Source organism: Acomys russatus, chromosome 11 (assembly GCF_903995435.1).
Source record: "Acomys russatus chromosome 11, mAcoRus1.1, whole genome shotgun sequence".
NCBI lineage: Eukaryota > Metazoa > Chordata > Mammalia > Rodentia > Muridae > Acomys > Acomys russatus.
Window position 1 is genome coordinate 31,601,326 of NC_067147.1, and position 22,308 is coordinate 31,623,633.

General features: G+C 43.1%; 1 protein-coding gene across 1 annotated transcript in view; it reads left to right on the forward strand.

The window, feature by feature from the left end:
- The window catches only part of Kif6 (kinesin family member 6), a 275,255-nt gene that overhangs the window by 47,936 nt on the left and 205,011 nt on the right, over window positions 1-22,308 (forward strand). The window contains 2 exon segments of the mRNA XM_051152685.1: window positions 8,733-8,880; window positions 13,725-13,834. Of these exon segments, the coding sequence (XP_051008642.1) occupies window positions 8,733-8,880; window positions 13,725-13,834 (258 nt within the window).

The following is a 22,308-nucleotide window of genomic DNA, read 5'->3' on the forward strand; positions in this document are numbered from 1 at the left end:
CAACTCAGGGCACATGTCATTTCTTCCAAGAAGATGGATTCTGGAGATAAGGCCACCTGTACTAGCTTTAGGGCCTAGGGAAGGATCTGGCCTGGTTTTGGTCATATAGATAGTGTACAGGTCATTTGGCCTATTAGCTACCTCTGGTCCTGGTTGTGGGAGATTGGGGAACCCCTAGCTAAAAGGGTCATTTAGATTACTAGCCACCTCAGGTCCTGATTGTAGAAGCTTGATATGATCTGGCCCAACAGATAATACAGATCACCAGGCCATTAATCACTTCCAATTCCTAGTTTTCTGCATGGAGAACCAAGTTTTAAATATTTTCCATTGGAAAAACAATCCTATGCACTTAATATTCCAGGTTTCTCCAGAGCTCTGTGGGCATAATGACTTCCACGCTGTGCTCCCAATAGGGTCACTGAAGGGCCTGTGCTGACTTGTCACTCTAGGTTGCATAGTAATAAATCCCAGGCCAGAAGCAGAGGATTTCTTGGCTCATCTAGCTGGATTCTCCTGAAGCACTGAAGAAAGGCAGGGACTTTGTTACTCAAATTGGCCCCTGCTGAGGCTGATATTCCTTCTCTGCACTCTAACCTCTGCTTCCTTATGCAAAATGGCTGGGCATATGGCAGCTGTGACCCAGTGACCCAACACAAAAAGGGTCTCTTCCTTCTCCACATTTGCTTCCTTTCTTCCATTCTCTTTCTGGAAATCCACATGAGAGCGATTCTGGTTTGCCTGATTTGCATGCCCATAGCCTCTTGGAGCAAGAGCCTTTGCAGATGGTGGGCTTGGGGAGGCCTGGCGAGTAATGGAGCGGTAGTTTTACATATGGCCAAACTGAGCTATTGTAATGCCTCTTAAAATGCCATGTTGTTGGGCTGGGAAGATGCAGAAGGATCAGAGTTCAGATCTGCAGAGCTACATAAAATGCCTGGCATATGTCATTCCAGCTGCAGAAGCCAGAGATCAGATCTCCAAAGCAAAGCAGCTGGGAAAAGCAACATCTGTGACCTCTGGGTTGGATTGAGAGACCTGCCTCAGTATATAATAGAGTGATTGAGAACAATTCCTGACATCACCTTGGGCTTCCCCACATACAAACACGTGCACACACATGAGGATGTGCGCATGCACACGCGTACGCGCACACACACACACACACACACACACACACACACACACACACACACACACACACACGAACAAACCACAAGAGCAAAAGAAAGGCTTCACACTGTTAAATTTATGCATTCAGGTATTCTGAGTGAGAACCACTGAGTCATCTCAGCACATTGCTCTAGAAAAACAGCAGTTACTGCCTTGGGCTGCTTGTGGGGGACTTGGGGCTTTATTTTAGGAAGAGGACAACAGAGTACAGAAACAAACTGCTCTATAAATGTCACAAGAAGTGTCTGTCAGCAACTGTGGCCTGTGATAGGTGACCAGTGCCAAGAAGAATCCAGTAACCCAAACAGGAATTTAAATTTCATTCATCTCCTGGCTAGTCTTTTTTTTTTTTTTTTTTTAACAGTTTTTACTCAACTTTGGCATAGCAGAGTTTCAGTTAGCTCAAAAATTGTGAACCTCATATTAATTAGTCTGCATTTTCTAAATGAATTTCTTTTATCCAAACAGTGTATACAAATATAGGCTTTTCCTTTATTCTTAGTTTTTCTAAACTAAGTTAAATGAACCTTCAAAGCTGAGATAATGGCATTACACTTGAAATCCCAGCACTTGGGAAATGGAAGCAGGAGGATCAGGAGTTCAAGGTCAACCTAGGCTACATAGAGAGTTTAAGGCCAGCCTGTGCTATGCAAGTTATTATCTCAACAAACAAACAACAGATAGCTAATCTTTTTTAGGGTGCCACTTAAGTCATCCCTCCCCTCAACGAAGCCAGTCCTTTCTAATTCTAGGATGTCATCCTGAATTTGAATCAAGCATCTCAATAAATACAGTTTATATATTTCTAGAAATAACTTTAGAAGGAGTTCTTCTGTTGGCTGAAAAGTAGTTAACAGCCCCCAAATGACATTAGTTAGTGGTTCTTTTTAAAATTATATATATTATGTGTACATGGGTATGCCTGTGTGTATGCATGTCCACCATGTATGTTCCAGAGCCCTGGAAGGTCAGAAGAAGTGTCAGGGTCCCTAGATCTGGAATTACAGAGGTTTGTTAGCCCCCATGTGGGTCCTAGGAACTGAACCTGGAAACCGGCGAGAGTAGCCAGTGTTGTTAACTACTGAGCCATTTCTCAACACCTTCCTTCCTTCCTTCCTTCCTTTCTTTCTTTCTTTCTTTCTTTCTTCTTTCCTTCCTTCTTCCTTTCTTTGTTTTCTAGCTATGCTATCTGTTCAAATGTGAAAGTTTCAATTAATTTTCTTTTATTTAGTGAGTTAAATTATCATTACAATTTTTATTTTTGTGTTTTTGTTTTTGTTTTTTGAGACAGGGTTTCTAGCCCTGAATGTCATGGACTCTCTTTGTAGACTAGAATGGCCTCAAACTCACAGAACTCTGCCTGGCTCTACCTCCCTGAGTGCTGGGATTAAAGGCGTGTGCCACCATGTCCAGCAAAATAATAATTGTTTGTTTGTTTTTTTTTTGGAAACAGCGTTTCTCTGTGTAACAGTCCTGGTTACTCTGTAGAGCAGGCTGGCCTCAAACTCACAGAGATCCACCTGCCTCTGCCTCCCCAGTGCTGGGATTAAATGTATGTACCACCATGCTCGGCGAATTTTTATTGGCTACTTTGATGTAGTCATTTTATAGGAGGATGCTAAAACCTTTTCATCATGCATAAACAATATGGCGTTTCATTTCTTCACACCTACATGGTCTTCTATATGAGGTCTGGTTAAACCAATCAAGAATAATAGAAATAAGAAGGCTAAACAGGAAAAAAATGTATTTTTCTAGTGTGGAAACATATTATGTGTTCAATTCATGCTTCAGGCTAGAATCTCCCAGAGGGTGTAAGTTTTATTTTGAGATTGTTCATGCAAATCTTGAAAGATAAGTACTGGCAAAATATCTTGCCTTTATGACTTAGACTCTTAGGGCAAGGGTGCTTTCTGCCAAGGGAGGGAGTTTAGATTTCTGCAGCAGATATGGCATCTGATCATCAAATCCCACCCCAGAAAGGGCGATTTTACTTCCAAGTTCCCGACTTTAAGGATCAGCCGGAACCTGTGGGGTTGATTTTAAGCTGTTGAGAGGTAGCTCCCGCCACAAATGTCCACTTGGTTAGTTGCCGGGGTTTATCATTTGCCGCTCTTGTCTATCAGTGCTCCATGTAGTACAAATACGTAGGAAAGGCGGAAAGTGTCTTATTCCTGCCTGTAGATTCCTCATCTTCACTGTCCAGGAACAGCAGCTTCCTTGTCATGTAGCTCACATGCCCTTTATCATTTAGAGCATCACTTAGGGATCTGGCAAGGAGTCTTATGGGGTGAAGGTTCTTGCTGGTGAGCCCATGGCCCTTAGTTTGATCCCCACATGGCAGAGAGAGTTCACTCTGTTAAACAGTCCCCTGACCTTAACCCATGCACCAATACACGTGCATGTGCACATGCGCGCACACACACACACACACACACACACAAATAAATGTAGTAGAATTTGTTGATGGGTACAGTTTAGCAGTTTTTAGTATAACTGTGCTGCTGCCGATGACTGTCAGTTAACTTTAGGACTTTTTGTTACCCCAAAAGAAGCCCTTGACTGCGTGCAACATTTGCTCTCCATTTTCTGTCTCCATTCAGCTGGTGTCAGAGACTAACTCTCTCTCTGTCCTGACTGGAATTTGCTTATCTGAACATTTTGCATAGACAAGATCTTACACTTTATGACCTTTTGTGGCTGACTTATTTCATCTAACACAGGCTTTAGAGTTGGATGGATCCTTTTAAATGTATGAATACATGGTATGGAGATGACTTATTTGTTTATTCATTGACATTAGAAGTGTAAAGCTATTTAAACTCATTGCCTACTTTTCTTCCTTTCGTGTGTGTGTGTGTGTGTGTGTGTGTGTGTGTATGTGTGTTGTGTAGGTCAGAGGAGTCACTTCTCTCCACCACGTTGATTCCAGGGATTGAACTCAGTTCCTCACATTTGGCAGCAAGCACCTTTACCCTCTAAGTCATCTTGCCAGCCCCATTTTCTACTTTTCAATGGACTTTTGATCCTCCGATATATTTTCAGATGTGCTATGGCTTGTAGCTTTGATGTCAATGCCCTTGCAGGGTAGATGATTTGCAAAAGAGGATGGAGATGGGGAAATGACTGAGCAGCCAAGACTGTACTGCTCTTGTAGAAGCCCCCAGTTCAGTCCCCAGTATCTGTGTCAGGCAGATCCATAGGATCTGATGTCTTCCTCAGGTATCTGTGGCACTTGCACGCCTGTGTTTACACCCACTTTATCCATTCACTTGCACTCACCCACTCGTGTGAATACATTCAATTTTGACACCTGTTGTCCCATTTTGTTCGTTTCCCTCATTTTTTTCCCTATCCTTTCCTCTGTTATGTAATCTCCGCACCATTGCTGGAAAAGAACCAGCTGTAAACTGAGAGATGGCGCTGAAGCAGCGCCCGTCAGCTGCACATACCTGTGTGGGATCTGACTCTGGACTCTGACTTCAGCTCCATTGTTCATTTTGTTTCCCTTGTGCCAGCATTCTGCTGCCCTCGTTACTTCCAGTTAGCTGCGAGTGGGAAGTGTGAGTTTTCACATTTGTCCTTGTTGTCTTGGCTATCACATGTTTCCTACGTTTCCATAGAGATTTTATGAAAGTTATGTCTATTCTGGCAAAGAAGCAGAGAGGGGACGGTGACAGATCAAATCTTCAATAGTGTGTTTTCTGTTCTTTAGTCATGAAGCCTACGCCTGAGGAGGATGTCTAGTGTTCCATTCTATCCCTCTCTGCCCTTAGTCCTTCAAGGGACAGAGCCTCTCACTGAACCCAGAGCTAGGCTGGTGGCTAGCAAGCTCCAGATCTTTTTTTGGTCTCTTCCCGCAGTGCTGGGGTTACAGGTACACACATAACCACACTGGCTTTTTTATGTGCGTGCTGGAGATTCAGACTCAGGACCTCATACCTGTAACAGAAAGTGCTTTTACCCACAGAGCCACCTCACAAGTTCCCTTGCTTGTCTTCCATCTTCATGCAGTGTGGTGATATAAATGTGACACACCTCCATGGGTTCCGGTATTTTGAACACATGGTCTATAGTTGGTGGTGCTTTGTGGGGGAGGGGTTTATGAGTGGCTTTGCCGAAGGAAGTATGTCACTGAGGTCAGGATTCAGAGTTGCAAGCCTCACCCTACTTTCAGTTTGCTCTCTGCTTTGTTATCTCAGTTGAGGGTGTGAACCATCCACCTTGTGCTCTGGCTACCATGTCTGTTACCATGATTTGGGCCTGATGGACAGTTACCGCTCCAAAACACTTAACCCAAACAAATGCTCCCTTCCATGCAGTTCTCTTGGCCTGTGTGTGTATGTTTTTTAATCACAGAAACAGAAAAGTAGCTAATTCATGCAGCCCCTGCCCAATTACAGCAGTCAGCTCCCTGTGTAAAATGCTCCTTAACGTATCATGGCTTAAATGTATCTCTCCTGGTTGCCACAGGAGCATCCCTGCCTATGTGTACAGACATGCCTTCAACACCCGGGACTTCGTGTTTCTACCTATTGTCACTCACTTCCTGTACAGAGACTCAAGGCCAATCACAGGGGATTGGCCTTTCCTAAGTATGGTCTTCTAGTATCCCAGCGGCGTCAAAGGAATTTCAAAGTATCTCACTGTCATCAGCCTTCATAAGCTTTAGACCACGTTATGCTCAGCCCGCTGGTATTACAACCTCGCATGACTTGGATGTTAAATATTTGCTTGTAGCCAGGGCTGCTTGCTGGGAGGCCTTTGAGTCAGAAGAGACGTGTCCTGCTGTCTCAGCAGAGCTCTGCCAGGATCCAAGGGAACATGTGACTGGTGAGGAGCTTGTGAGGGGTTCCAGATCCTCTCTGCATCTCCAGCAGCAGCGGAACTGTGGGGTTTATGGCTCGCATGCCTCCAGCCATATTGTTTCTAAAGGCTTCTTTGGAGCAGGGGTGGCAGTTGAAACACCATGAAACCCATTGTTTCTACTGAGGATTTTAAAAGCACTACCGGAGGAGCTGGTCATGTTGAGGTACCTTTCAGAGTCTAGAAGTGGGTCTTGTCATTTTACCATGACGTCTTTGCTCTTATGAACAAATGGCTGTCACATCACCGTCTCTCTTTATTTTCAACCTGTATTTCTTTTGGGACAGCTGAGCCTAGAATAGCACATGAAAATGCCTGGGACACAGTGAAGGGCAGATACAAGGGTGAGGCTGATTTGGGATGAGGAGCTCCTAGATCAAGGAAATGGAAAGCTTTTACCATTGCTCTCTTGTTTAAGTTTTCACTAGCGCAGTGTGATATGCAGCCACCGGAACTGGTAAGAGTAGGTGGGTCCCCTGTTGTTTTGTTTTATGCCATGTTCCATGAAACTGTGGCCTCTGATTTTCCATCCCTTAGCACCATAGCAGAAGAGGGTAAGGAATCACACATTAGAGTGGACAGAGAGGCTACCCACAGTGTGAGATAATATTTTGGTATTTAAAAAAATCAGATGAATGGTCAGTCAGTGAGGACTATGGGTGGCTTTGGTCATTGCTCGTCATAGGCCGTGTCTACGTTAAAACAGAAATGCTAATTTGTGCTCGTATCCTTTGCTTTTTGCAACTGATAATGCCTCATATATCTCAGCAGTTCTTTCCGTCAAGAGTTGTTATAGTGTTTAAGGTCTGATAGTTAAAATTGTAGACCTCATTTACTCAGCACACCTGTGACAAGAAATATTCTACATCACAATGATACTCTAATGAGACACGTCTATCTCCTTGGTGACAGATTCCATTGATGGAAAAGATTCAGTAACAAGCCAACATCATGCGTTGTGGTAATCACAGCCTCTTACAAGCTGAGAATGTCAACAGTAGACAGTTTCAATGTGAGGGCACAGGTGGAAACATTATTCACCTTCTTCAAAGCAGAGTGTTGACCCAATCGGTCGTAATGCTTTCCCCACTCCTGGTACTAAGCCCATCAGGCTTGTAAGCAATACTTGCACTCTGCACAGAGCAATGGACACATTAGTCTCTGGCTGAACATATAATTTTGTTTTGTTTTGTTTTTTTGAGACAGAGTTTCTCTGTGTAGTCTTTACTGTCCTGGACTTGCTTTGTAGACCAGGCTGGCCTTGAACTCACAGCAACCCGCCTGCCTCTGGCCTCCCAAGTGTTGGGATTAAAGGTGTGTGCCACCACGCCTGGCTCAAACACATCATTTTTAAGTTTTCTAGTTTCATAAATGCTTTACTGACCTCTTCAGAATAAGCTCTGTGCAATACCTGTGTTATCTTGGGATCACTCTGAGGACAGATCACTCAACACATAGTCAAAACCAGGTGAGATCTAGAGTGAACTATGGGCAGAATCTCAGCAGCCAGGTAAAAGCAGGATTCCCCATGCAAATGGTTGGAAGTGATCGCAGGGAACTGTCCACTTAAAACCCACTGGGAATATGGGTCCCATTAGCTGACATCATGGCAGCTGGTTTGATGGAAACATCTTGGGGATCAAGTACCAACTTGTAGAAAAAAAAGACAACAAAACTACACGAGTTTACTGTTATGTATAGCACAGATAAAAAACCCACTCTTCAAAGCCCACCTCACACAGAACATGCTGTTAAAAGCCTATGTTACAGATGATGTTTTGAAGGCTTCTTAAGCCACTGTCAAATCAGAGGATTCTCTGCTAGGCTGAATAACACACATGGGCCAACATCTTCCACCAAAAATAGTAATTCCGAGGAGCTGGGGGCGGGGGTAGTGTTCCTGATGACTTTCTGTTGGTGGTAGGTATTACATAGAGAAATAGATTGCAAAGAATACAGTTATAAAAATGGTGTACCTAGCAATGCATAGGTGTATGCATATTTACCAGAAGAGTTACACAAAGGGTAACTAAGACAGACACCTTGCCAAATCACAAGAGTTTCCCTGAGACGATTCTTCTCAACTCATTCTTTAAGTCTAATCCAGTAAAACCTGAAGACAACATGAAGATGCTGGATGACCTTTGAGTGGCGTGTCCTTCCTTAGAGAAAGGCATTGATACCCTAAGATTCCTGGACTAACAACTATTCTGCACGCTAGGGGAATGACTCAGTGGGTAAAGTGCTTCCCACCCACACATGAGGACCCAAGTTCGACCTCCGGCATCTATGTAAAATCTGAGCCCAGCCGCATGCATGAGAGATGTGGAGGCAGGAGGGTCCCATTGTCTCGCCAATTCTCATTAGTGAACTCCAAGTTCAGTGAGAGGGGCTATCTCAAAGAATGCACTGAAGAGGGATTTAGGAAGATGCACAGTGTCAACCTTTAGCTTCCATATGTACTTCTACACTGACACATGTAGACATGAATACACACACACAGGCACTTACAGGCACACACACACACACACACACACAATTCCACCTGGATCATCACATAATGAAATATTTTGTAAATATCTTATATAAATATATTTTCAGTAGTGCTTATAAGGTCAATGTTTGATTACGAGGTACCTAGTACCAATGTGGTGTCCATTTAGCTATTAAAACGCTGTCGTTTCTGCTTGCAGTGTCTTGGCAGGTTACAACAGTACCATCTTTGCATATGGGCAGACGGGCAGTGGCAAGACATTCACCATCACAGGTGGAGCTGAACGCTACAGTGACAGAGGGATCATCCCGAGGACTCTGTCGTATATTTTTGAGCAGTTACAAAAGGTACAGAAAAAAAAAAGATTCACATTTTATTTGGCCTATTCAGCAGAAATACACCGTGGTGAGGAAATGTGATAAGGCATTCTCCACTGTGCCCCCCACCATGGGAATGAATGGTTGTAGACTAACTTCTGCCCTTTACACTTAAAGAAAGGTTAGGATTTTGCTGGAGAAGTAGAAATGGAAAAGGTGCTTCTCTCACCAGCATAGGTCTTCAGCAAAGGCTGGGGGCTCTGCTTGAGATGCCCACAGGGCTTAAAGGGCGAACGGCACCTCCTGTGGTGGAGTGGGGGTCAGTAGGATGGATGCTTCTGTGTTGTGTTTCTGGTTCGGTGGGTGCATGTATGTGCAGGTGGTGCAGAAGCCGATGCTGGAAGTCCTCTGTTGCTCTCCACTGATTTTTTTGAGGCGGGGTCTCTCACTGAACCTGGGTTCATCGACTGACTGGCTGGTCAGTGAACTCTGGAGGTGTCCTTCCCTCCCTGTAGCTGAGCATCAGGGTTGCTTCGATTCACCTTGACACCCAGATTCTCACATGGGTTTGGGGGATCTTCATGCTTGCACAGCAAGCACCCCACCCACTGAGCCAGCTCTCCAGCCCCCATATGTGGACTTTTTTCCTTTTTTAATTATTAATTTATTCAAATTACATCTCAGTTGTTAGCCCATCCCTTGTATCCTCCCATTCCTCCCTCCCTCCCGCTTCCCACCTATTCCCCTCCCCTATGTCTGTGACTGAGGGGGACCTCCTCCCCCTGTATATGCTCACAGGGTATCAAGTCTCTTCTTGGTAGCCTGCTATCCTTCCTCTGAGTGCCACCAGGCGTCCCCATCCAAGGGACATGGTCAAATATGGGGCACCAGAGTTTGTGTGAAAGTCAGTTCTCCTTCTTCACTTAACGGTGGAGAATGTCCTGTGCATTAGCTAGTCTGGGTAGGGGTTCAAAGTTTACTGCCTATATTTTCCTTGCCTGGTGCCATAGTTTGAGGAGGACCCCAGGGCCCAGACCCGCCTGTAGTTTTCCAGGACCCTCTGGATCCTTCTATTTCCTCATTCTCCCAGGCTTCTCACACCTAAAGTCTCAATAGGATGTCCTCCCCTCTGACCCACTTTCCTGGTAGGTAAAGTTTTTCATGGGGACGTACCCCTTGGACTAGTGTCTTGATATAAGTGAGTATATACCATTTAACTCTTTTTGCTTCTGGGTGAACTCACTCATTATGATAATTTCTACTTCAATCCATTTGTCCACAAATTTTGGAAATTCCTTGTTTTTAATAGCTGAGTAGTATTCCATAGTGTAAATGTACCACAATTTCTTTATCCATTTTTCTACTGAGGGGCACATAGGCTGTTTCCATGTTCTGGCTATTATGAATAAGGCAGCTATGAACATGGTTGAGCATATGTCCCTGTTGTTTGGTAGTGCATCTTCTGGGTATATTCCAAGGAGTGGAATAGCTCATATGTGGACTTTTAATACAACAAATATTGTAACTAGCAAACTTGGCATCTTCATGCCCATTTCCTAGTTGGAAAAACTGAGCCTCTATTGGGATTATTTTTCTCTGGCTCCGCAGCATTGTAAGCCAGACTGCTTCCTTGCTTTGCCTCCACTTCCTCTGTAGCTCAGCTTGGCTTTGTTTTGTTGGCTGGGCTGAAACCCATTTCCTGTGATGAGTCACTTAACTTCTGTGGGTGTCTGCTTTCCATTTTCTGAAAGCAAGGACTGAACTGTTCTGGAGGTTCCTCTCTCTCCCTTCCAGCTCCAGCAAGTCCCTGAGTTCTGTATAAATGTCTAACTGGGTTCGTGTAACAGTCACTCTGGAATTCCCTACTGAATGCTATTTGCATTTGGAGTTGCAAAGATGAGGAGAAATTGCTGAGATATGCATAATTCTAATTGCCATCCATAAAGCAGCAATTATCCATTTGTTCAGCTCTTCTCTCACTGGCCCAAGCGCGCCAACTGTGTGCGCCAGAAAATGCGAAAGAGGGAGGGCTGAGTGGAGTGTGCGCCACAGCCAGAGCCCTCCTCCTCACTTCTTCATGTCTTCCCGATACTACCTGCTTTGCCTTGTTCACATATTTCACAAACAAGGGCTAGGATGTCCAATGGTTATTGCTGCTACGGAACAAAGTAGAAGGCTATCGTCTTAGAAGGAGGGGCAGGGTCATGTAGCCTGTCAGGGTTCTGAGAACATGCACCACTGATGGCATGTGGCTTCATGTCTCAATGTCCTGGAGCTGCTGGGAGGGGACAGACTCTAAGATCTCGAGCTGGAGAGATGGCTCAGCAGTTAAGAGTGTACCCTGCTCTTGCGTTGGACTTGAGTTTTGTTCTAAGCACTATTATCAGGCTGGTCACACTGCCTGTAAGCAGCTCCAGGGGATACAGTGCCCTCTCTTCGCCTCTGCAGATACTACTTTCCTGTGCGCATTCCCACACAGTGAAACACATAATTAAGAATAATAAAGACAAACCTTCAAAGTCCTTGGCTCACAAGGTATGCTGTGTTCATGATCATCATTCCCATACCATTAACACTCACATATGTACCTACTTAACAATCGTTACCGTACTCATTAATATTCATATATGTACATGTGGCCAAATGGTGCCTGACCAGTTTCAGAAGACCTTCTGAAGCTCTCAGCACCAAGGAAGCCAATTTCCTTGATGAGCTTGAATAGAATAATAAATCCTCTCCTAACAGAAAGCATGTTTTGTCTCTTCTAAAATATCCTCTGTGCTTAGCAAAGAACTCCTCTGGAAGTCCACCATGGGTCCAGAGCACTGGCCACCTGTCAGGGCTGTTAGAAAATTCCTTTGTCATTGATGTCACACTAAACCTTGCTTAGTTCTAACTCATTCCAAGTAATCTCCTGGAGTTGGAGAAAGCCCACCGGACCAATTGACAGCCAGGGAAACTGAAACGGGCCAGTCTCTGCCATGGGCCACAACACGTTCCTTATAATCCTAGTGGATTGTGCTAAAAGCAGCCTGGCAACGTAGAGTGCCCATGAAGTGTGTCTACACTAGAGACTAGAATAACAGACTGTACCCAGAGGCCCCTGCTGAATGCCTTAGACTGGAGAGCTCTCCATGAGTCCAAGGCCAAGTCTTTCTTCAAGACGAACCAAGGGCCCAGTGCATCCTGAGTCGTGAAAGGCCTGTGAGTGATAACGCATTTCCATTGGACTTAAGGATTCCATTTGGTTAAGAAATCACATCTTATATTAGAGCATTGTGAGGCTCAGACTTGTTTGGGGTAGAGGCAATGGCTGTCTGCAGGGAACACATGTGTTACATTATGGTCTGGCAACACAGATGCTGAAAAGGACCAAGAAAGGTAGCTCGCCACATCACTCAGTGAGATCTGAGTATGTATGCCAGTAAAAATGCAGGAAAAACAGAAGCTGGGGGAGCCAAAGCATTGTCCTTATCCCCAGGGCCCTGGGCCTGCCATTTTTCCTGACTGCATCCTAACTCGTAAAGAACACAGTATCTTCATAACCCATGATGGCTCAAGTTCACTGGTGTGTGTGTGTGTGTGTGTGTGTGTGTGTGTGTGTGTGTGTGTGTCCTTTCCTTTTATATTCTTGAATTGGTTTTAGCTACTTTGATGGTGGCTGTGGAAGAATACCCAGCAAAACAGTTTAATACATGGCTTATTTTGCCTCAGTGTTTGAGGAGATAAGTACACCATGTGGGGAGGATGTGGTGGTGGAAGCATGATGTCACTGTCACACCAGGTCCATGGTCAGAAAGCAGAGATGAATGCTACTGCTCAGTCTCTTCCTCTCTCTCCCCTTTTTATTCCATTCAAGACTCTAGCCCATGGGAATATGTCATCCATATGCAGGGAAAGTTATACAACTTTGGAAACCCCATCACTGACATCCCTAGAGGTGTGTCTCCTAGGTGATTATAAATATCAAGTTGACCACACTCTTAATTCTACATTTAGAGGCTTCAGTTATTAACATCAGTAACAACAGCCACAGCCACGGTGGTTCCTTGGTGCTCAGGTACTTTTGGTAGTACTTGAAACGTAGACATTCCTTTTTTATCGCAGTTTTTCAAGATCAAGGTTATGTCACAAATTATTATTAGTGTGAAACCATGTTAGAAGCACAAATGCTCAGGCAAAGAACGAAGTTTGGTTTCTGGCACCCACATTGTATGGCTCACAACTGCCTGCAACTCCAGCTCTAGGGATCTAATGCTTTCTTCTGGCCTCTATGGGTACCTGCACTCATGTGCATGCATATGTGCACACACACGGGGGGGAGGGGAGAGAGAGAGAGAGAGAGGGAGAGAGAGAAAGAGAGAGAGAGAATCATTAAATATTGTTTTAAAAAATGTAAAATTCTGAGTAGTAGAAAAGTAAAGGAAAATGAATTATGATCAAGATGGAAAACTTCTTTGCTACTGGAGTCTTTGAACCAAAGTAATAATCTTTGTTCTTTTGTAAATAGACTGTTCACAGAATGATGTATTATTCAGTCCTACAACCAACTTGGCTCACTGCAAGAGTATATTGACATTTTATGTATAATGTGGAACCAATAAAACTAACAGACTGAAGTTACTTGTAATCATGGATATTGGCTATTACAAAAAAAAAAAAACCCAACCAAACAACAACAACAAAAAAAAAACCCTTCGTGCAGATGGCCACAGGAACACAAAAGTGTCACGAGCTGAAAATGTAAACCATATAACACAGAAAGGCGAAGGAGGGATGCTGTGAGAAAAGTCCAGAGACAAATGGTGCATCTCTTTCTCTTGCCAAACAGTTGGTTTGAGTCATTAAATCATGCCTCTTCCTTTTCCAATCAGGACAGCAGCAAGATCTACACGACACACATTTCTTACTTGGAAATCTACAATGAATGTGGCTATGACCTGCTGGATCCAAGACACGAAGCCTCCAAACTGGAAGATCTGCCGTGAGTAGCAGGGCAACAAAGACCAGCAGGAAATGGTTTTCAGATGTTTGTTTTCATTGTTTCCTTTGAAATTTTCTGTGTTTCTGGTCTCGATCATAATTAGCAAATACTGGATAGCAGCATCTTCCTGTAATGAGCAGGAATGACGGGGACTAGGATTGCTTGGAACTCATTTCTTGAGGGGAGTCTCTCTGGGAGTCAGCATGAGAGTGCAGTGGATGGTCTCAGTGGGCGCCTGGAGATTGGGGGCAGCACTTCACCTGTGCCACAGGAAGCCCATGCACTCCTTTAATTACACCCTTCGTCCAAGAACAGTATCCAGTGTATGCAGCAATAAGATAATCTGAGAAAGTCAATTTGGAAGTTTTCCCTCCAATGCTTCTCTGCTGCCATTAGCACTGACATTTATAACCCTTTGATCAGATCAGCACTAGTTGTTTTCAGAGAAATGCAGTCTTCAGATCTGTTGACAGAGGATGTTCCCCTGCCAGAGTCACACAGTGTTGCTGTTTGTTTGAAAGCCTGCCTGAGTTAGATGTAGTAATTGGTAATCATTGGTGAGCTTATTTCCACGTGTTTTTATGTATTGGAAGTTGCCTATAGCCAAGGAAAAAATGTTTCAGAGATTTGTTTTATTTTTAAGTATGTGTATGTGGCAGGAGAGGGAGTATGGGGAGGTGTGTGCACATGAGTGCAAATACCAGTGGAAGCCAGAAGAGGGCACCCAACCACCTGGGGTTGGAGTTACAAGCGGTTGTGAGCTGCCTGGCGTGGGTGCTGAGAACTAAACTTGGGTCCTCTGGAAGAGCAGTATGTGCTTTTAATTACTCGACCATCTCTCCATCCCTCATATATATATATTTTATTATTCTTATAAAATACTCTAAAATAATTTATAAAGACATGAATTTTCTGTGAAAAAGATAACTAATTAATTATTGAATATGCAAGTTTTATATTCAACAACTAAGTTGTTAAATTAGCAAAAAATTTTTGAAAGAAATAATAAAATAATTCATAGTACATATATTCTTCCATTAATATTGGTTAAGGTGTTTCATGTATTACCTTTAATTCCCAAGACAGAATCAAGAAAGAGAACAATTATTTTAATTACAAATATTGGTATAACAGTGAAGAGGGAAGAAAAATCACCAACTATCTGGGAGAAAGTAGCTTTGAAAACTTACTTGGGAGACTAACGTTTACTTTTTAAAAGATAAATTTTTCTTAATAGGGACAGGAATAGCAGCATTAGACTTGGGGCATGGCTGTGTGTTTGTGCATGTTGTATGATACAAAACTCACATGACAAACCCTAATCACCTGTGTGATGGTGTTAAGAGATAGGGCCTGTGCATGGGTGCAGGTCATTAAGGTGCAGCCCCACTCAACACAGCTATTGGCCTTATAAAAGAGGACCATGGGTGATAGTTTGGTCCTTCCATATGGTTGAAAACTCCAAGGTAAGTTGGTAGCTTTTAATCCAGAAGAGAGCTGAGGCAATACCTTGATTTTTTTACTTCAAGCTTTTATGGCTGTGAGAAATATTTCTATTGCTTATTTTTTAAAGATTTATTTATTGACTGATTTATTGCTTATGAGTGTTTTATCTGCAGAAGAGGGCATCAGATCACACTATAGATGGTTGTGAGCCACCATGTAGTTGCTGGGAATTGAACTCAGGACCTCTGGAAGAGCAGGCGGCATTCTTAACCACTGAGCCATCTCTCCAGCCCTCTATTGCTTATAATATGCCCAGTATATATACTCTCCCAGCATCCCAGATGCCCTATAACAAGGTATCAAGGTAGCATCCCGAAGCCACCATAACCAGTTTGAGGAAAGATTTGAATGCCAGGCTTCTGGTTTGAGGTTTATTTTAGTTCTGATCAACTCTTTGTTTTATAGTCTCCAGGATGACTTATATACACTTCCTGAAGAAATCTTGTTTAAAATTGTTTCCAATATGTTTAGTAGGCAGTTTGATGCCATGTCCATTTAGCAAAATAATAGTAATAAGTTCATTTATTGGACTTATAAGCTCCATAGTCCTGGGTTCTTGACCACGTTTACGGTGGGCCTCAAATCCAAGTAGAAAACCACTGGTTACATGAATAACATAAATGCCACTATTACTCTCATGGGCATAGCTTGCCATACCATTCATTCTTGTAGCTTACATGGCTCCAGGTTAATACGAGCTTGATTTATTCAAGTCCTGTGGTAAGAGTGTGATATCTTTTCATACTCTTAAGCAATAGAGTCTTATTATGAAGTTATGTTGAGAAGCTAAGAGTGATAGCAGTAGCCTGCGCTGACTCAAAGGGGAGTTAAAAAGTGTTTTCAGCTAGGCTCATCCATATCCAACAGTTTGTAGACATTGAGCAATGTTCCAAGAGTGATGTGATCATCTCAGATAAACAGAGAGGGGAGATAGAACTGAGATGTCTGCAAAAAAGGAAAAAGAAAGAAAAGAGGTGGAGAAAGAATATGAGATAAGGTAATCCAGATGGACTGTATGTTGAACCTCAGATTTGATTGAACTGGAACTGAAAGGTGAACCTTCAAAGGTTCATTTTAGCCTTCTTGACCTGGGACATAAAAGCCAGAGGGGTTTGATTTACCCAGCATTTCAGAACATTTCATTGGCAGCTTAGCAACAGTTAAAATCCAGATATTCACACTTTCATCCTAGAGCTGAAAGAAGGGTTTCAGGAGTTTTTATTCACTGGGGCTGTGAGAATTAAGGAGTTCATTAAAAGGATTTCTGTCAAGAACTTGAGTAGGTGACAATGAAGACTTTTGCAGATGTGACTTTGGGTCTGCCACACGACACGGTGTGTGTATATATTTACATTAAAGTCTTTTGAGGTAGGATGTGTGTGGTAAGGAGTATGTCTCGCTTGGCTTAGAAGTCTCCCTGGTGTCAGTGCCTTAATATCTAATTTTAAACAGTATCTATGGGGCTGGGGAAGTACTTCCATGGTTAAAGTGCTTGCTATGTAAGTGTGTGGACCAGAATTCACATCCCCAAAACCCCCATAAATGCAAGGTAGTTATGCTGGCCTGCCTGTAACTCCAGCCTCAGAAGGCAGAGACAGGAGCTCCAGAGTAAGCTGCATAGGGGAGGCTGGCCATATCAATGAGCTCTGAGTTTGATTAAGAAACCCTTTCTCAGTGAATAAGGTAGAAAAGCAAAGAAGGATGATTCCTAACATCAACCGTGCACACAGCCACATGCATGCATACCCTCATATGGCAAACATGTACACACACACACACGGAAAAAGAGAGAATTATCTGTATCTATTAAATTTCCCCCTTGGTGGGGAGGCCTGGTGGCACATAGAAAGAGGAAGCAGGCTATCCAGATGAGACCTGATAGGCTCTGGTCATGTGTTTGGGGAGGAATTTCCCTTCTGTCAGAGGGCTAGAAGAGGGGAACAGGAAAAAAGAGGGAGGGGAGCAAGAATGGAAAGATTCAAGTGAGGGGATAACAACCAGGATCTAATCTTAAATAATAATAATAATAATAATAATAATAATAATAATAATAATAATAATAATGATAATGATAATAATAGAAACTAAGAGGTTGAGACAATGAGGGAAAAGAGGAGGAACAGAGCCCAAACCATCTCTACATGCACCACTGTATATGGTAAGGTTTGGCCGGGATGAGAAAAGGATGCCACTCTCTAAGTAATAGAATGTACAGGGCACTTCACTAGACACCAGAACGTTCACAATCTAGCTACAGCTAGAGTCTTAGACAAAGTCTTTCATTTTCAGTGTTTCATTATACAGTACAGGCATTGGACCATATACTGTTTATCAGTCTAATATCTAGAGTTCAAAGACTGTGACGTTTCCCAGTGTGGGACTTGGTGATTTTTCTCCACCTCACTCAAGGAGAGTAGCTTGGATGTTTTCTAATGTTCCCTATGTGGAAAAGAATGAAGGCAGAGATTCCATTCTTCCTGTGTTCTCTGCATCCCTGAGTACACTTGGAACTTCTTGGGGCCTGAGCGCTGGTCAGGCTGATGCTAGAGATGGCATGGGCTTGAGAGGCTGCTCTCCAGTGGCTTGCCTTTCATTGCAGTGTGACGCTGCAGCTTCAGGTTGGAGAGGAACTATGTGTTCATGCACATAGACACACAGCCATGTACATACATGTAAGTCCATAGTGAATTAAAATGTAAAACAAACACACTACACATATGCACACATTACACCCACTACAAATATTAATGAAGTCGGTCATAGACCTAAACATACAATTCCAAAATAAAAAACTAGAGGATAACATGGAAGAAAATCTAGCTAAATCTGGGTTAGGTGATGAGTGTTTAGATATAACACCAAAAGCATACTTCATGAAAAAAAAATGCTGATAAGTTGAACTTCATTAAAATTAAATTCTTTGTTGTTCTGTGAACATCTCTTTTTAAAAGAATGAATAAACAAGGCATGTGCTCAGAGAAAATGACTACAAACACCTATCTGATAAAGAATTTATATCTAAGTCCAGATACACATATGTGTGTGTGTATGTGTGTATGTGTGTATGTATGTATGTATGTATGTGTGTATGTATGTGTACATTCAGTACATAAGAGCACTGGCTGCTCTTCCAGAGGAACTGAGCTCAATCCCCAACTCTCACATGTCTGCTCACAAACATCCTTAACTCCAGGAGACACAGCAGCACCTTCAGGCCTCCAAGGGCACTGCATGCATAGGAGCACATACATACGAGCAGGAAAACGCAAATACACACAAAACGACACAGCTGTAAAAATGGATTCATATATATTATATACGTGTAACAATGCATATGCAGACATATATACATAACAGTAACTTTGTTATTGTAATAGCAATTTCATATCATATATAACAACTCTTAAAAGCCAGTAAGCATAAAGCAATAGATGATTTCAACTTGGGCAAAAGATCTCATCAGCCATGTCTCTAAACTAAGTACGCAGACAAAAAGTTACCTGATTCAAATGAGCTCAGCAACATCTGTAATTAAAGAAACCATCAGCAAGGGGCCACTGTGTACCTGTGAGAGTGGCTGAAATCTCAGAGTCTAACAGAGCCAAAGGCTAGAGAGGTTGTAGAACAGTGGAAATCCTCACTGCTGGTCATAGTGCAAAACAATTTAGTCACAGCTGGGAGGCATCTTACAAAACCAAACATCCATTCCACACCATAGCAGTCATGAGCCTAGATATTTACTCAAATGAGCTGAAAACTTAGGTTCACACAAAAACCTGCTCACAAGTGTAAAGAGTGGCCTCATTCGTACTTGCCCCAAGCTGAGCGTAACCATGATGCTCCTCAGAAGGATGAGCAGGAAACTATGGCACATCCATGTGTGTTGTCCTTATTCGTGGACACAAGGGAAGCTACCCCAAGTCACAGAAGAAGCTAAAAGGCATATTGCCGCCCGAGAAGTTGCCAAGAAGGCCTGCAGGTCCATATAGCTGACAATCTGGGAAAGATACGATTGTAGGTAGCAATATGATTATGTTTGCCAGAGCTTGAGGAAGAAGGGTAGAGTGATCAACAGAGGAATCACGAATGTGGAACTAGTCAGTACAATTACATGATATGGTCACAGTGGATATATGGCACTGTGCAGGTCTCCACGCCCAGAGAATTCACAGTGCAGAGGATGACCCCTGATGTGCATAGGGCAGAAAGCTTCCACCAACAACAGAAAGAAACAAACCATGGGCATAGCCAGCAACTGGGATGAATCTCCAAGAAACCTCACTCACGCTGCCTAATTCTATTTCTGCAACATTCTTTGGTTACCAGAAAGATAGAAATAGAGAACAGATGAGTAGACAGGAGCTCTCAGGTAAAGGATAGGGATGGTCGCGTTAGAACAGCACAAGTGCCTGGCGTGGTTGAAGACTGTTCAAGGTTCTCAGGCAATGTAAAGTGGCAGGCCATTACTATTCATATTCACACACAAGCGCAGTATGAAGGGAGCTCTCGTTGCCCTGCCTGTGATATGTGTTATACAAGGAGGGGCCAGAGAGGATAGATAGCTCAGTGGGTTAACAGCATGCAGCGACTGACTGCACTTACAGATACGGCAGCTCACAACCATCTAATTCCAGTTCCAGTGAATTCGGTGTTCTTTTGTGGCCACTGCAGATGCCTGCATACGTGTGGCGCACGTGCGCGCACACACACGTGCACACACACAGACACACACATGCACACACAGAGTGAAGTCATTAGAAAAAAAATTGTTCCATAGGAAAAAAAATTGGGCTCCAGATTTGTGGGATTTCTCTGCATTATTTCCTGAAGCTAATATGAACTACATTTATCTTAAAATAAGAGGTTTGATTTTTTTTAAAGTAATTAGCCATATGCTTATATGTAGATATGCACACAAACATATGTCTTCAGTCTACTCTATATTTAAGTAATTTTAAGTGAAAATAGAAGTTGTTTTTGAAAGCACCTCATGTCCCATGCTATAATGGGAATGTAGTTACTGAGTTTAACGGTGTCTCCTGCAGCAAAACAGAACTGCTGCTCTTTGCTGTACAGAAAATAGTCACCTTGCTTTGGTTAATTTTAGTATTCCTAAGTGGAAACCATACCATTTAAGTCTGTGATGATTTTCATGGCTATTACTGTAAAAGACTCAGAGGCTGACAAGATGGCTCAGTGGCTAAGAGTGGGAATAGGGATACCTCAAGACCTAGCTATTCCACTCCTTGGAATATAGCCAGAAGATGCTCCATCCTACAACAAGGACATATGCTCAACCATGTTCATAGCAGCCTTATTCATAATAGCCAGAACCTGGAAGCAGCCTAAGTGTCCCTCAGTCCAAGAATGGATAAAGAAATTGTGGTACATTTACACTATAGAATACTACTCAGCTATTAAAAACAAGGAAATCCTGAAATTTGCAGGCAAATGGATGGAACTAGAAATGATCATACTGAGTGAGTTAACCCAGAAGCAGAAAGACTCACATGTTATATGCTCACTTATAATCAAACATTAGCCCCAAATGGATGTCCCATGAAAGTCTGCACTTACCAGGAGATTGGAATAGATGTGGGGACCTCCTATTGGGACTCTAGGTGTGAGAAGCATGGGAGAATGGGGAAATAGAAGGGACCCAGAGGGTCCTAGAAACCTACAAGAAGAATATCATGACAGGCAGATCTGGGCCCAGGGGCGTCTGCTCAAACTACTCCACCAATCAAGGACAATACACACAGTAAACATTGAATCCCTACTCAGATCTAGCCAATGGAGAGGACATTCTCCACAGTTGTGTAGAGAGTGGGGACTGCCTCTGACATGAACTCTGGTGCCCCATATTTGACCACCTCCCCTTGGTGGGGAAGCCTGGTTTCACTCAGAGAAAGAATAGGCAGAATACCAAGATGAGACTTGATAGGCTGTGACCATATGGTAGGGGAGGAGGTCCCCTTCTGCCACAGTCCTAGGAGAGGCGAATTGGGTGAAAGAGGGAGGGAGGAAGGAATGGGAGGAGGCAGGTAAGGGGATAACAATTGAGATGTAATATGAGTAAATTAAAAAAAAAACAACAGCAAAAGAATCAATAAACTCTAGCATATTGACATCTTAGCTAAAAGATACTGCACAGCACTCTGGTAGACACTTGTCCTAAAAACAAAAACAAACAAACAAAAATCCCACAAAATCATGACGGGAGTGGGACACCTTGGACACAGTGCTGTAGTGCACTGCACAGCCTGCATGACTGAATGGAACGTTTGCCAGTTGACATAAAAGACAAAAGAAATCACATGGTAGTGATTGTCTGTAACAGGAAAATGAGGGTCCATATCCATGGCCGTAACTTCTGGAAAGTTCCTGTGAAACAAGAGGATGGTGCTGGAATGTCGCGGAGGTGGGGAGGCTGTGCAGTGGAGACAGCTCTTTCATTGATGGCTTCCATTATTGAAAGCAAGAACTTGGCTATTGTTCTTCATATTCCTTCCAGTAAGTTACAATGAGCCTACAAATTCCTACCGAGTAGCCAAATGGAAATGATTCTGTTTATAGAGAAAACACAAAGCTTGTTGCTTCCCCATCATTAAGCAGGCTGGGTACACTTAGCAGAACTTTTCCACTTAGGTGTCCAACTCAGGACCATCAGTGGCTTTCGCTTGAAATCTAAACATTTTAGAAACATTTTGTGGGGAAACTATTCACAGGCCCACTCAAAGGAGTCAAATAAATAGTCTGGTGGGCTTCCATCCTGGAAGTAGAATGTTTATTTAAGAAACACTAATACAGCCCTCTTGCAAGCTGTAAAAATTGTAGTCAGAAGCAAGGGATGGGCCGAAATCTGAGGAAATAATGATCGCAATGTGAGAAGGAGCACGCACCAGAGGGCTGGGGAAGGAAGCAACTTGGTGGAAAATGTTTACCAGTGAGCTTTGTTTCCCTCAACC